This window comes from Arachis hypogaea, chromosome 11, assembly GCF_003086295.3.
Source record: "Arachis hypogaea cultivar Tifrunner chromosome 11, arahy.Tifrunner.gnm2.J5K5, whole genome shotgun sequence".
NCBI lineage: Eukaryota > Viridiplantae > Streptophyta > Magnoliopsida > Fabales > Fabaceae > Arachis > Arachis hypogaea.
The window spans coordinates 32742219-32756363 of record NC_092046.1 but is presented as its reverse complement, the minus strand read 5'-3'; the positions used below and the strand labels follow the sequence as shown (position 1 = coordinate 32756363).

At 35.4% G+C, this 14145-nt stretch overlaps 1 protein-coding gene across 1 annotated transcript; it reads left to right on the top strand.

Moving 5' to 3' along the window:
- Positions 1–10529: 10529 nt before the first annotated feature.
- LOC112721225 (protein MAINTENANCE OF MERISTEMS-like) lies at positions 10530–11642 on the top strand. The gene is made up of 4 exons (XM_025772291.1): positions 10530–10613; positions 10774–10971; positions 11073–11461; positions 11552–11642. The coding sequence occupies exons 1-4, from the start codon at positions 10530–10532 to the stop codon at positions 11640–11642; spliced, it is 762 nt and encodes a 253-aa protein (XP_025628076.1).
- Positions 11643–14145: the final 2503 nt, after the last annotated feature.

The window sequence follows — 14145 nt, the reverse complement described above, 5'->3', positions numbered from 1 at the left end:
TCCACGTTTTAAAGGATGTGTTTGGAATAATAAATAATAAATTGAAATAAAAAATAAAAAATTTATCTATTTTATCTATTTTATTGTATAAAAATTGAATTTGCACTTAACGAGAACCGAGACAGGGATAGTATTTTTTGATTTATTTTTTTTAATTCGTTAAATATACTTTATCACCACTAATTAATTTAATTAAATATTTTAATATCACACAATTTATTATAATTTATATCAATTTATTTTAGTAGTATTTATAATTTATTTTTTTTAATTTATTAAGCTAAATTATATATATTAATTAATTTATTTGATTAATTTATTAGTTATTAAAATAATAAATTTATGAATAAAATAAATAATTAAAATATTTTTAACTAATAATTAAATAAATTTAAATTATATATATTGAGATAAATTTAAATCATATAAATTAAAGAATAAACTAAAATAAAATAGTTTTTTTATTTATTCAAATTAAATACAATAAATATAAATTAATTTTATTAGATAATCATAAATTCATGATCTCTTGATTTTTTTTATATATAAATAGACAAATAAAATTACAAAAATTATCATTTTTATTATTTTTACTATTTTAACTATTATTTTTTATGTATAATTTTTTTTTATATATAAATATACTCAAAATGAGAATCTATTATTTTTATCATCTTTTTCTTTATGTATATTTATAAAAATTTTAAAATATTGATTAGATAAAAAAATACTAATATCTCTATAAGAAAAGTACCATAACAAATACTTAATATCTGTCGTAAAATGTATTATTGTAAGCAGCAACTCGTGCCATATTACATACATACATATATACACACACTTAGCCTCACATGCCATGCTACACTGGTTTTTTTTTTAATAAATAAAAAATCTTTTATTTACAAGTAATTTATAGTATTTTTATCAATTTGTATTTTATTACTTATCTCATTTATAGTATAAATAAAGTATTATTTTACTTATACTATAAATAAGATAAGACATGAAATGACACAGTCGTATGATATTTGCACATGTGTTGTGTAACGTGTTTATTATATTTACAGTGTAAACGAGATATATATATCACAATATTATTTTATTTACACTGTAAATGAGATAAGCTAGAAGTGTGCATATATATTAAACTCGTTTATAGTGCCTTTTGAAGTAAAGTTTCCTCCATTTCTTCTACTTTTTTCCCACTTTTAACCTTTTTCTAATCATATTATCGAGATATTCGAAGATTATGGCACACGCAGATGTACGTGATGAAGACATCAACTATCTAAATGCGACATGACATATCGCTGGGACAATCGACTTCTAAGTTAGTATTGTTATTTTTATGTTTAAGTTAAATAAGTATATATTTAGAGTCATAGTTAGGGTACTTTTGTATATATAGTATACGTTAGCTGGTAGAATGTATTATTAGTAACTGTTAATTGATAGGATTTAGTTTAACTTATTAGGTAAATTATTTTATTAAGTAAATATTTTGTGTATTTTATTATTTATTTAATTTGATTTCTATATTTTTAATTTTAATTTTGATAACTTGGTAGATATCTTTTTTTAGTCAATGGTAATGCATAGGTATGATTTTAGTTATTAGTTAAATTAATTTATTAAGTAAATATTTATTTCATTATGTTTTTATTTAATTTGATTTTTATATTTTTAATTTTAATTTTCAACTGTTATTCAATGTTTTAATGGGACTAACGATTATTTGATATGTTTTTTTGAATTGTTGACTTTTAAAAATTAATTATTCTGTTTTCAATTGAGTTATGAAATGTGGAATACTTGTTTAATATATTTTTTTATTTCGACTTTAAATGTTTACTTTTGAAATAGATTTTTTATTCCAGTTTTTTATTTTTTATCAGAGGGTTCGCCTATTTTTTCCTAGGCGAGTGAGTCGCACGCTTGCACCACCGAACACCATTATTCTTTACTTGAGGGAGGCTGGGTTTGGCGACACGGTGTCGCTCAGAGACTTTGTGTTTGACAACTCCCTGATCACGGCATTCGTGGACTGCTGGCGTCCGGAGACCTACACTTTCCACTTGCTGTGGGGCGAGTACACTATCACCCTGCAGGATATTGCGTACCTCCTCGGGTTATACACGTATGGAGAGCCAATGGATGGTGCTTCCATGATTTTCAGACATAGTACGAGCACTCGGCCTGTGATTGGGTGGAGTAGCTACTTGGTGCCAGGCCTCCTCATGGTCAGCAACAAGGTGCGCAGAGAAAGGAGTCTTTCTCCATCAAGTTGACATGGCTTCGGGACCAGGTCCGTCATATGCCCGATACCGCTGATCTAACCACCTTCTGACAGTACACGAGGTGTTATATACTATTGCTGATTGGGGGCTACCTGATGACTGACAAGTCAAACAATCAGGCCCATCTCCGGTGGCTGCCACTGTTGGATGACTTCTAGAGGTGCCACAGACTGTCTTGGGGATTTGTTGTACTTGCATGGACGTACCATTCCCTATGCTCTGCAGCATATCGAGACATCACTGACATTGCTGGATGCACTCCGCTTGTAGTCTTATGGATATACCATAGATGTCCTCAGTGGTGTCCACCTGAGAGACAGGTTCTGACATATCCCATGATTCCGAGGTAACTATTAGTACTTATGGTTTTCTTTTTCTTTAATTATGTAATCGAAGATCCTCTTGCGTATATTGATACACTTTTATTCTTGCATACATCGACAGGTTGATAGGTATGGCCCAACAGAGTAGGAACCAACACGAACAGAAAGTCCTTCGACGGTGGCTGGCATTGGATCGGTTACAGTTACATGAGGTAAGCGAAACTCTTTTATTTAGTTACAACTAAATAAATTACATATCCGGAGTCATTGGCTATCGGCTGGCGTGGGTTGATGGGGACAACCTCTCCGAGTATACCCTGTTTTCCTGCATAGACCACACCGTTTATCTTGGCGTCTTCCCTCGCCCATCTCATTACCAAACCTCGTGGAAATCGGTCTGCCAGTTGCTTTCCTGCATGCATGGATGGATTAGGACACAATCGTGTCTCGTACCATTTCTGCCACAACTTTTCGTCTGGAATTGGTGAGAACTCCACGTCATACACCTTGAACACAGCCTCCTGCATGCACACCGGATGAACATATGGACTCCATTCGACGTTTGCGGTGGCACAAGCGGTAAGCGCATGATGACATGGAAAATAGAGTGATTAGAAAAGGCCACAGTCACACGTGCCACAGTCACACGTGCCCACCGTCAACCGAGCACGGAATGAACCTCGAGACCAACCCTTGAAAGATTTTAACTCCTCAACCACAAACACTAAAGCCCTTCAGTTGCAATGAGTAACACGCATTTTCGAGATTCCCTCTCAATAGCAGCTACCATCCATTGAGAAAATTGATTCCCCATTGCCAGCTGTGCTTGTGCCTTCTTGCCCTTTCTAACAAACAACTGATGCAGCCTCTCCTAAGTGCATCACTCGATAGCTGCAATCAATAAATAACGCGTACCCTTAAGAACTACATTCATGCACTCAGAGAGGTTTATTGTCATGTGTACAAACTGGCAACCACCATCTTAGTGTTGTAAACATATTTTCTTGTTGAATCTTCCAGTCCAACCTACTATCTCACGCAACAAATCTCTCAATGCATCCATGTAACACTCATACCCAGCCTTGCTTGAACTATAAGCAGTATTAATGAGATATCTCTTTTCCTCGGCAGACTTGAAACGAGACATGAAGTTTGCGGCCATGTGCCTAATGCAATAAGCATGGAACGCTCTGGGAGGGTGCCAACCACTATCATCGGCTCTCAGTGCAGCCTTAATCATCTGTGATCTATTAGATATAATTGTCAGGCCTTCTTGTGGTGGGGTCACATGTCATCTCAAGTTGGTAAGGAAGAACGATCAGGACTCTTTAGTCTCAGACTCAACAATTGCAAACGCCATTGGAAGGATATTACTGTTACCGTCTTGTGCCACTCTAATAAGTAACACTCCACCATATTTGCCATACATATGCATACCAACGACGAAGACGAAGGGCTTTCAATGCTTTAAAGCCTCCACACAGGCAGGAAAGCCCATAATACCTTATCAAATTGGCTATAGTCACGTACCACGAAGTTCCCATTTGATGCCACGTTATCTTAAGCTCTTTTTAGGGTTCTTTTTCATTTGAATAATGAATTCAAAACCAAAGTGGTGGTGCTCAAGAATATGTGGTTACATTTGATGAACTTAAGATATTTGAATCTTGTAGAAACGAAAGGAGAATTTTCATAAATAGAAACTTAAAGAAGTATTATGAGAATTCAAATCAACTCCTTGAAGTAGTGAAAAAAAAGTCTGGAAAGATAAAAAGTTTCAAAGTTATAAGGCTCTGAGCACCAATGACTAAGGTCAGTTATGTGCCTGTGATGTTTGTATTTCTAGGAAAGACTTGGGTAAGTAAATTTGAGGGGTGCTTTATCACTTGATAACTTGGGCAACTGGATAGAGATTATCGATTGAAAGCCTGCTTAAAGAGTTGCCTTAAGACAAAACATTAAGAAGTCCAAAGAGGTTTTGGGCATCAATGTTTGGATCAACAAAACACTAATTATGTGCTTGTGGTGTAATTGTGTCAAAGCGAGGCTTGGGTAATTAGATCTGAGGGGTGCTTTATCACCTGGTAACTTGGCCCAACTGGCTTGGGATTATCGATGAAAGCCCATTAAGAGCTGCCTTGTGATAGAACACTTAGAGTCAAAAGCCTCAAAGATATTTCTCCAAATTAAATATGAAGTAACTGCCTTCAAGTCATATAAGCCTAAAAAAATTCTCATAATGCAATTCGAATATAAGTTTTTTAGAAATTTTCAAATCCAAAGTATGCAAGCTTCATCAAGGATAAGAGAAAGCAAATGTAACCACAAGAACTATCATAAATCCCACTTTTTAAAATTTAAATTTTGCAAACTTTTTAATTCTTTTCACTTAAGGTAAACTCTGATTATTTTTCTTTTTGCTTGAAGATAAGCAAAGTTTTAAGTTTGGTGTTGTGATGACACGTCATCTTAAGTTATTTTTAGGATTCTTTTTCATTTATTTTCTTAATTTTTTTAGATTTTTAATCAAATTTCTTATATTTTCTAGTGGATTTTCATAAATAAACAAATATTTAGAGTTGTGTTAGTATTATTGTGTTTTCAGGTATTTTTAGCCTAAAATAATCAAGGATTAAAAGCTTTTTGACAAAAAAAAAATACACATACAGTTCAAGGATTCTTCAACCCAGCCCAAACCAGATGCCTAAGTATTCAAACAAGGACACCTGGTGGTCCTCCTCAGCCCAACATGGATGCCCGACGACTGCACATGTAAGCTCGGCGTCCCCCTCATGTGATCATGCACGCCTGGCGGCCAAATTCACAAGCCCGGCATGCCTTCCTTCTTGGCACCCACGTCCGGCTTCTCTCAACACAAGCCCAGCATCCAAGCTCCCTGAAAGGTGTAATTGGGCCTACGCCCACATTCAAGGATGTAAGCTCGACGTGCCTCAAGCTCAACTCCCAGCATTCAATTCTTCAACACTTAACAAGGCCCAAATTTAATTATCAAATCATTAGAAACCTTAAATCACATTCAAAGATTGAAGATTCAAGAGATTGGTTATCATTAATTCCTTCTAGAAAGATAAAGATTCGGTTGCTAGAATTTATTTCTAGATTAGATTTGAATTATTGTTTTGATTTGAATTTGAAGTAGGTAGTTAGCTATCTTATCTTTGTTAAAGATAAGATTAGATTGAGTTTTTGAATTTGAATTCTAGATAGAACTTAGGATATAAATAAGTGAACAAAGTTTACATGAGAGATCACCCAGGATCTGGGATCTTCGGATCCTTAGCATCTCTCTCATCTTTTTAGTTTTCTTTTCTATCATGAGTCACTAAACCTCCCTGTTGAAGGTTAGGAGCTCTGTTTGGTTTTAAGATTAATAATGTAAGTGTTTCTTTATTTTAATTCATACTTCTTTACTTTTTCAAGATTGAGTTTTGTTCTTCATCAATAAGGGTTAGAACTATTGGAAAATATTCTATATCTGTCTTGGATTTTGATTTTATATTTGAAAAAATTAATTTTAGAATTAGCTTAAAAATCATCACGTAATCTTCACTTAAAATACGTGACATATAATTCGGCTAGTGATAGTTCTTGAAGGTTGTGCGGCTTAAAATCGAGGCCGTTCTTCACCTCTTCTCTCAATTAGTTGATCAAAAGATTGGTGATTAATTGGGTTTAGAGAAATTAAATCACCAAGGATTGGGGTTTAGTTATAAATAATTTGCTGTAAAAATATTTTTACATGAATTAAATAAGAAAGCATAAGCATTGTTTTTACAAGAATCAAACATCTCCGAGGCCTTCAACATTCTCATCTATTGATTTCTCTTAACTTCAAGCATTCTCCCGATTCTCTTCTTCTATTTCTTCTATTCTACAAGATCCACAATCCAATATCTAAGCTTTGATCAATCTAATTAGATATTTAATTAGACTTTTCTTGTCTTAATCTGTTAATCCTCGTGGGATTGATATCCACTCACTGTGGTATTACTTGAACAATCCGGTGCACTTGCCGGTATCGGTGAGCTTTAATTTTCGCTCATCACTATCATATTACGGGACGGCCCTGAAATCACATATTGTTTCGGGACAACAACTCTGCAATGCTTGGAACAACCTCGACACCTTATTGTATGACTCATCCCAATCACCGTATATCTGTGCAATTTTCTTTTGCTTTGCCATCTAGTCCTTTATGTACGAGGGTTTCAAGTGATAGCTTTGTCTAACTGCACCTTATAGAACAGAGATACTAACGGATGGGCTGGACTGTATTAAGGGAAGGATGACACTATAGATGAGGTTGTTGTTCAACTGTCAATGGTTCTGAGACATGGTGGGGCTAAACACGAATGTGGACCTCTAACCCTACACACTTTCCTAACGAAATAAAATATACATGGTTGTCATTTATAACAAATATAATAATAATAATAATAAATAAGAAAATACACCACAATTAAACTTGACCTCACCAATATCTGAGGTTCTTTCAGAAGGCAACACGGAGATTCCAAGGGCATCCTACTGCAGATTGTTAGCAATGCACATGGTACTTTAATTAGTCTGACTCTGATGAGTAGATATTTTATACGCTTTCTAGCATCATTTTCATATAGTTTTTAGCATGTTTGTTTAGTTTTTATTAAGTTTTCATAAGTTTTAGTGTAAAATTCATATTTTTTTATTCTACTTTGATTTTTTGTATTTTTATGCAATTTCAGGTATTTTCTGGCTGAAATTGAGGAGCTGGAGCAAAAGTCTGATTCAGAGACAGAGAAAGCACTGCAGATGCTGTCCAAATCTAACCTCCTTGTACTCAGAAGAGCTTTTCTGGAGCTAAAGAAGTCTAAATGGAGCGTTCTCAATGGTTATAGAAAGGTGACTTCTAGAGCTTTCCAGCAATGTATAATAGTCTATACTTTGCTTCAGAATAGAAGGCCCAAAATTGGCGTCCAACGCCAGCCTCCTGCCCCCTTCCAAGCATCCAGCGCCCAAGAAGAAAAGACCAGCGTCCAAACGCCCAAAGAGAACCCCTAGCTAGCGTTCAATACCCTAGAGGCCTCATAGCATGTGGATCTCCTCAAAGCTCAGCCCAGACACTCACCAAGTGGGTCCCAGAAGTGGATTTTAGCACTAAAAGACTGTTTTACCCTTCTTATGTAATCCCTAGTCATTAGTTTAGTATTTAAGGGATATTTTACATAATCATAAAGACCTCTATGCCATATTTTCGTTTATCATTGTGTTTCCTATCAGTATGAGTTTCTAAACCTCCTAGGTTGAGGGGAGGAGCCCTGTTGAGATTTATGGATTAATAAAAGTATTACTATTTCTCTTCAATCCGTGTTTGATTCAATTCTAAGATGTATCTTCATTCTTCAACTTGATGAATGGAATGACCTGTGATAGTCATCTCCGTTCTTGATACTAACATTGCGTGCCTGACAACCACCCGTGTTCTTCTTGGGTTCGTGTGATGTGACTAGAAAGCATCGAACTGCCAGCTTGATTATACATCTCTTATACGGCTAATTCACGACTTTGTTGGGGACTTCTCGAGACACCAGTTCAGCTGAGGTATGGGGAGATTAGGGTCTCTGTGGTAGAGGTTAGAACCTAAAGGCACAGCATTCTCTTATCTGAAAGATTCGACCTTGTCTGTGGCGTTTTGAGTAGGATCATTAAGGAGAATGGACTGCAGGAGCTTCACCCTCAATCAGAGTGGATCCGCACTAACCCTGGGGTTCAGATCTGGAGGAGATTGACAACTGCGGTTGTACGACGTTGATCACATATAGCCTGCCATAGAAGAAATCATTCACAATTGAAGAAGATAGTAATACCAGAGTTAATCCAGAAGGACAAAGCATCTCCAAACCTTGTAATTCCATCTTTCATTCCTTTTATGCTTTTAACCAAATTCAAACCAATAACTCTTCTATCCACCTGCCTAATATCTGCAAGATAACCATAGCTTGCTTCAAACCACAATTCTCGTGGGATCGACCCTGACTCACTCAGGTATTACTTGGATGACTCAGTGTACTTGTTGGTTCAGTTGTACGAAGTGTGGGGATTCGTGCACCAGACTCCACAACTCAGTACTCAGCATTTCTGCGAATGCTATAATTCCTTATACTTTGCATTACTGCCTCTTCGCTTTTGAATCTGTAGCCCACCTAAAACTCCACACTACTGTCTAAGATGTAATCATCTCCACCCATGTTGAAAAATGGAGTTTTCTCGTGCATCGCATCCAGATCCAATGTATGATAGTGATTGGGTACAATTGATAAGGCCGAAATTGGGTGCGAAACAGGTAGAAGATACCGAATTATTGCGTCGACCGATGTCTCTGGTACAAACGCCTCCTCATCACCATCTTCAGAAGAACTACTATCGTTGCTATCAGCAACATACTCCTCATCGAGCTCCTCACCATCCACGTCCATATCTTCCAATGGACTAGCAGCGTGTAGGGATGGTAGTGCAAGAGGTGGGTCATCCTGCACAAAATTCGAGTGGCCAGATCTACCACCACCTACATCACCAACCTTCGCAGAAAGCTCTATCATTTGTTCTGCCATGATTTTCCCATGGATGCCAAATATGAGACGCACATGCTCGTTGTCATGGAGCAAAAATAGGCGAAACCGAAAAAGTCCATTTTCCATTGGTGTTAGCAACCTATACCCAACCTTTCCAACCTCTTTTCTCCCGCTAGGACCAATGCTCCTCAATATCAGACTCTTAAGCTTAGACAAAGAACTTATTCGCCGAGTGCGCAACAGAATGAGATTATTACACTTAAATCCGAGTCCCTGTTTCTCATATGACAGTTGGGATACACACTTGCAACCACATATCCACCACTACTAAACATTTTGCTTAATTTTTGGAAGAAAAACGAAAGCGAAGAACAAGTGAGATCTTTGTGGAGAACACAAATAGTTGTACATCCTTTTATAGTTGTTGAAAATTTATTGTATACTATAAACGAGATATACATATTTGTCATTTCATATCTTATCTCTTTTACATTACAATGTAAACGCAATATACACAATGTTATTTTGTTTACACTGTAAACGAAATAAATAATTAAATACAAATTGATAAAAATGCTATAAAGTACGAAGTTTTTTCTTAAATAAAAAAAATTAATTAATTCCCCAAACAAGATTTTTGTGTTTTATTTTTCAAAATACGATTCTTTTTTGGTAATTAGGGCAAGTTTGCCGCACCTCTGGCGAACTCTAGGATGAGTTCGGCAGACTATATAAAGCTGGTGGGGCCATTTTTATTTGTCCCTTTTTTTTCCCAATCTCTCCTCCAATTTTATTTTGTTCCTTCTTTCTGTCTTTTCGACATCCGTAAAGTTCGTTATCGATGACATTCTCAGTTTCAGGTTAGTAAATAATATGTTAGTTAGAGTTACTTTTTTCATCTTAGTTAGAGTTACAGATTTACTGTTTACATGTTAGTTAGATTTTTTATGTTATTGTTTTCAAGTACAGTTGTTGTTTATTGTTTATAACATGTTAATTAGTATAAGTTATTAGTCAATTCTTAGTTAGTTTAGTCAGAATAATTAGTTTAAGTTGTGAATTACAAGGTAATTAGTAGAATAATTAATTAGGTTAAGTTAGATTAGAAAGAAACATGATTAGTAAAAATTTAGGGTTCAGTTAGTTATTAATTAGGGTTTTTTAGGGTGTTAGTTGATGGCATCATGTAGTTGGGTTAAATTTAAATTAGTAAGTTTATAAACTGATTAAGAACTAAGGTAGACAATTATAGATTTAATATATTTTTTAATAATTTAGTTAATGTAAAAGGAACTGAGTTCAGTATATGTGATTTTATTTTACTAGAGTGTGGTTAGATGGAGCAGCAGTTATTGGGCTACGAGAATACGATGTACAAATTGGATCAGGCTGAGCACATTGTTGGCAGGCTTGATCGAGTGGTAAAATTTTTTCATTGTTATTTTTTTAATTGTAATTGATAAACAATGAACTTGTTATTGTATGTGTTCACTGTCCCTTTTTTTTATTTTTTGTTTCCGTTTGGTAGGCACCTCGGATTTTGCGCTCAGACAGAATTTGATGACATGACCGCTGAAGCAGATTAGGTCATATCTCAGACAAGCCGGGTTTGAGTATCTGGCCTATATAGTTGAGTTTGAGCACGACTGGCCACTTGCCTCGGCGCTGATAGAGAGGTGGAAGCCTGAGTCCCACACGTTTAATCTACCATGCGAGGAGATGACTATCACCCTGCAGGACATGGCCTATCAGCTGGGACTCAGGATCGACGGTGAACCTGTGTGTGGATGCATAGGTGGTTAAGAGCAACACCATTAGGGACAGACCATTGAGGAGTTATATCAGCAGCTTCTGGGTGTTGTTCCTGGCCCATATGACAGACAGTCACAGACCAAGTGGATTGTGAAGCTCACTTGGTTCCACAACACGATTTGCAGAGAACTGGAGCAGGACGCCACAGAGGAGTGCTTGTTGAGGTACATGAGAGGGTACATCATGCAGTTGATAGGGGGTATCCTATTCCATATGCATCTGACTATCGGGTGCACATCAGGTGGCTCCCCTTACTAAAGGACCTCGAGACGTGTGGCGGGTTATCGTGGGGCTCGACTGTGCTGGCATGGCTGTACCGCCAGATGTGCCGTGCCACAGAGCATGGTCAGCGCAATATGGGTGGGTGCGTCAGCTTGCTACTGTCTTGGGCCTATCATCATATTATGCTATTACGGCCCGATGGCTTTGATACTCGTCAGTTTTCCCTGGTCGAAATGTATTATAAATACTTGTAAAAACCCTTCGTTAAATTATTAATTAGTTAATGAAATTGAGCGATAATGTGGAATTGTAGTTGGCATTGTAGGTGGGTTCAGTACCGGCCGGACAATGCCAAAGGCGAGAGCAGGCTTAGGCATTACAGACATACCCTGAACGGGATTGGATTGGGATGCTGAATGTAAGTGATAAATATTTAAGTATTACAAATTTATTTCAATTAAATACCTATTGCATTTGAAATTTGAATGTCGTCATTAATTTACCTTTTGTGAACAGGTTCAGTGGACGCCGTTTGCTGACCCATAGCTGATTGGTCTAATTCCACCAGCAATAGTGGAGGCGGAAGCCTCGGCGGCGGTTGTGTGCCCGCTTCTTTGCTTCGCTATCGTAAAGTCGCATTAGGTGAAACAACCAATCCGAAGTCATTACATCGAGGTTCAACCTGGTGAAATGATCTGGCCAGTCATATGGTCGAGAAATGGTAGGCTATGTCAGAGCGATTTATGTGTCACCGTAGTAGTTCATCTCTTCTTCCTCGTCACCATCATCAGGAATTTTGGGTAGTTCTTCATCAGCATTGTCTCCATCATTGGGGTTACTTTCATGCTGATTCATCATCGGATCCCTGATAGTAGAACCCTCATGACTTTCAACATCGTCATCCATCAAGTCAGCATTACGAACTTCAACATTAGACCCCTCTTGACTACCTTCAGGTGGCATATTTAGATCCACCATCGTCCTTCTGATAGTTCGTCTAACAGCTTCACTCAACGAACTATCATCGACAATATCTGCAGATGATCCTCGGCCACCCAACTCAATGAGAAACATGAATAATTCCAACAGATGAACATTTGTCCATCGGTTGTGCCACGACCTTATAAGCCGTATGTCCTCGTCGTCACGTAAACGATACCTAATTTAAAACAAAAAAAATATTTCTCACAACCGTGGTTTAATAAATATACTAGCAACAGAGACAAGACAACTATAAAATATCTTTTATAAAACAAACTTCCATCTACTTTGGTCGGATATCTATAGTAAATTTTCTTCACCCTTTTGTCTCTTGCTGCCCGACGGAATGCAATATCAGATTCTTCAATGCTAGTAGACTGGTGACTTCCGGTATCATATAGGTAATTATCGGTTGCTCCGGTTTAAAAATGATAGAACCATCTTCATCATACACTATTTCACCATCGTAATGAATGAATAACAATGGATTTCTTGACATTGTATAGAAAAAATGTCAATAATGAGAACGAAAATAGATAATAAAATTGTGGTTCTCTGTTCTGCTCTCCAACAAACATGCTTTTATTTTGGAAACCCAACATAGAATTTGTTGGGGGTGCGACGAACTTGTCCTTAATGCAAAAAAATTATATTTTAAAAAGTAAAGTTAAAATATCTTGTTTTAAGAATTAATTAAATTTTTTATTTTATATTAAAAAAGTTCAATAAGATACATATTTTCATAAATAAAAGATTTTTTTATTTATTTAAAAAAAAATCCTGCTACACTGCCACCCAACTTCTGGGGATGAGCGATGGAATTCCACATGTAACCTACTAACCTGAATCTCTCATGTCATCCAGATCAATAAAATAAAATAAAAACACTCACATGCTACCTGTTCTTTTTACTTGACCGGAGACTAGTGTGACACACGGAACCATGATGAATTTTAAGGATTTTTTTATTAATAAATAGATTAAATATCATATTTATTTATTTATGTAATTTTTGAGATATTTATATTTTTACATTTCATTTGTTATTTCGTTTACATACATATGTAGTATATATATTTTTTTCATCTATCTCGTTTACATGCACTGGCATAGAGATAATTAACAAAATTTATTATACTTATCACATTTGCAGAGAAGATATATTTGTAACCTTGTGTGTATGCAGTGGCAATGCTATCTCACATCTCAGGAAATTTGGTGGAAAGGGAGAGTAGGTGAGTGAAAAAGAGGGGTTTTTTATTTAAATAAAAAATAATTTATTTATTTAAATAAATTCAGATTTATTTAGATTTATTTGAATAAATAAATTTCAGAGAAAAAGATAAATAAATTATTGATATTTTGATCTGTAAATATTTGAGTTTTCAAAAATTTAAAAATACATTTAAATTTCGAACTTTTTAAAAATTTGGACATATCGATCTCTCATTTTACTTGAGTTTGTCAGATTCAACAAAAAAACTAAACATTAGTTCTATTATATTGACTTGGTTGATATAGATGTACATGTGAGATAATTTTTAAAATGGGACAGATTAGACCCAAAAATTAATATGTCCATATTTTAAAAATATCAAAAATTTAAATATATTTTTAAATTTTTAAACACTTAAATATCTATAAACCAAAAAGTTAGAAATTAATTTGTCCTTTTTTTTTAATTTTATTATTTAAATTAAAAAATCTTGAAAAGAGTGAAAGGGCCAGCAAAGGTAAAAAATGATGAGAAACATATTGTAGTAGAATAATAGCGCGTTTGGCGATATTAACAAGGGTCCATCTAGTGTACAGATGCACTTTGGTACAGATTTATAGATTTTTGTTTTTATTTGGTTTAAAAGTGTATCACTAAAAGTGTTGCTTAAAGAGAAAGTGTTACCCTTAATCGTTAACTAGGCTCTGATACCAAATTTTATT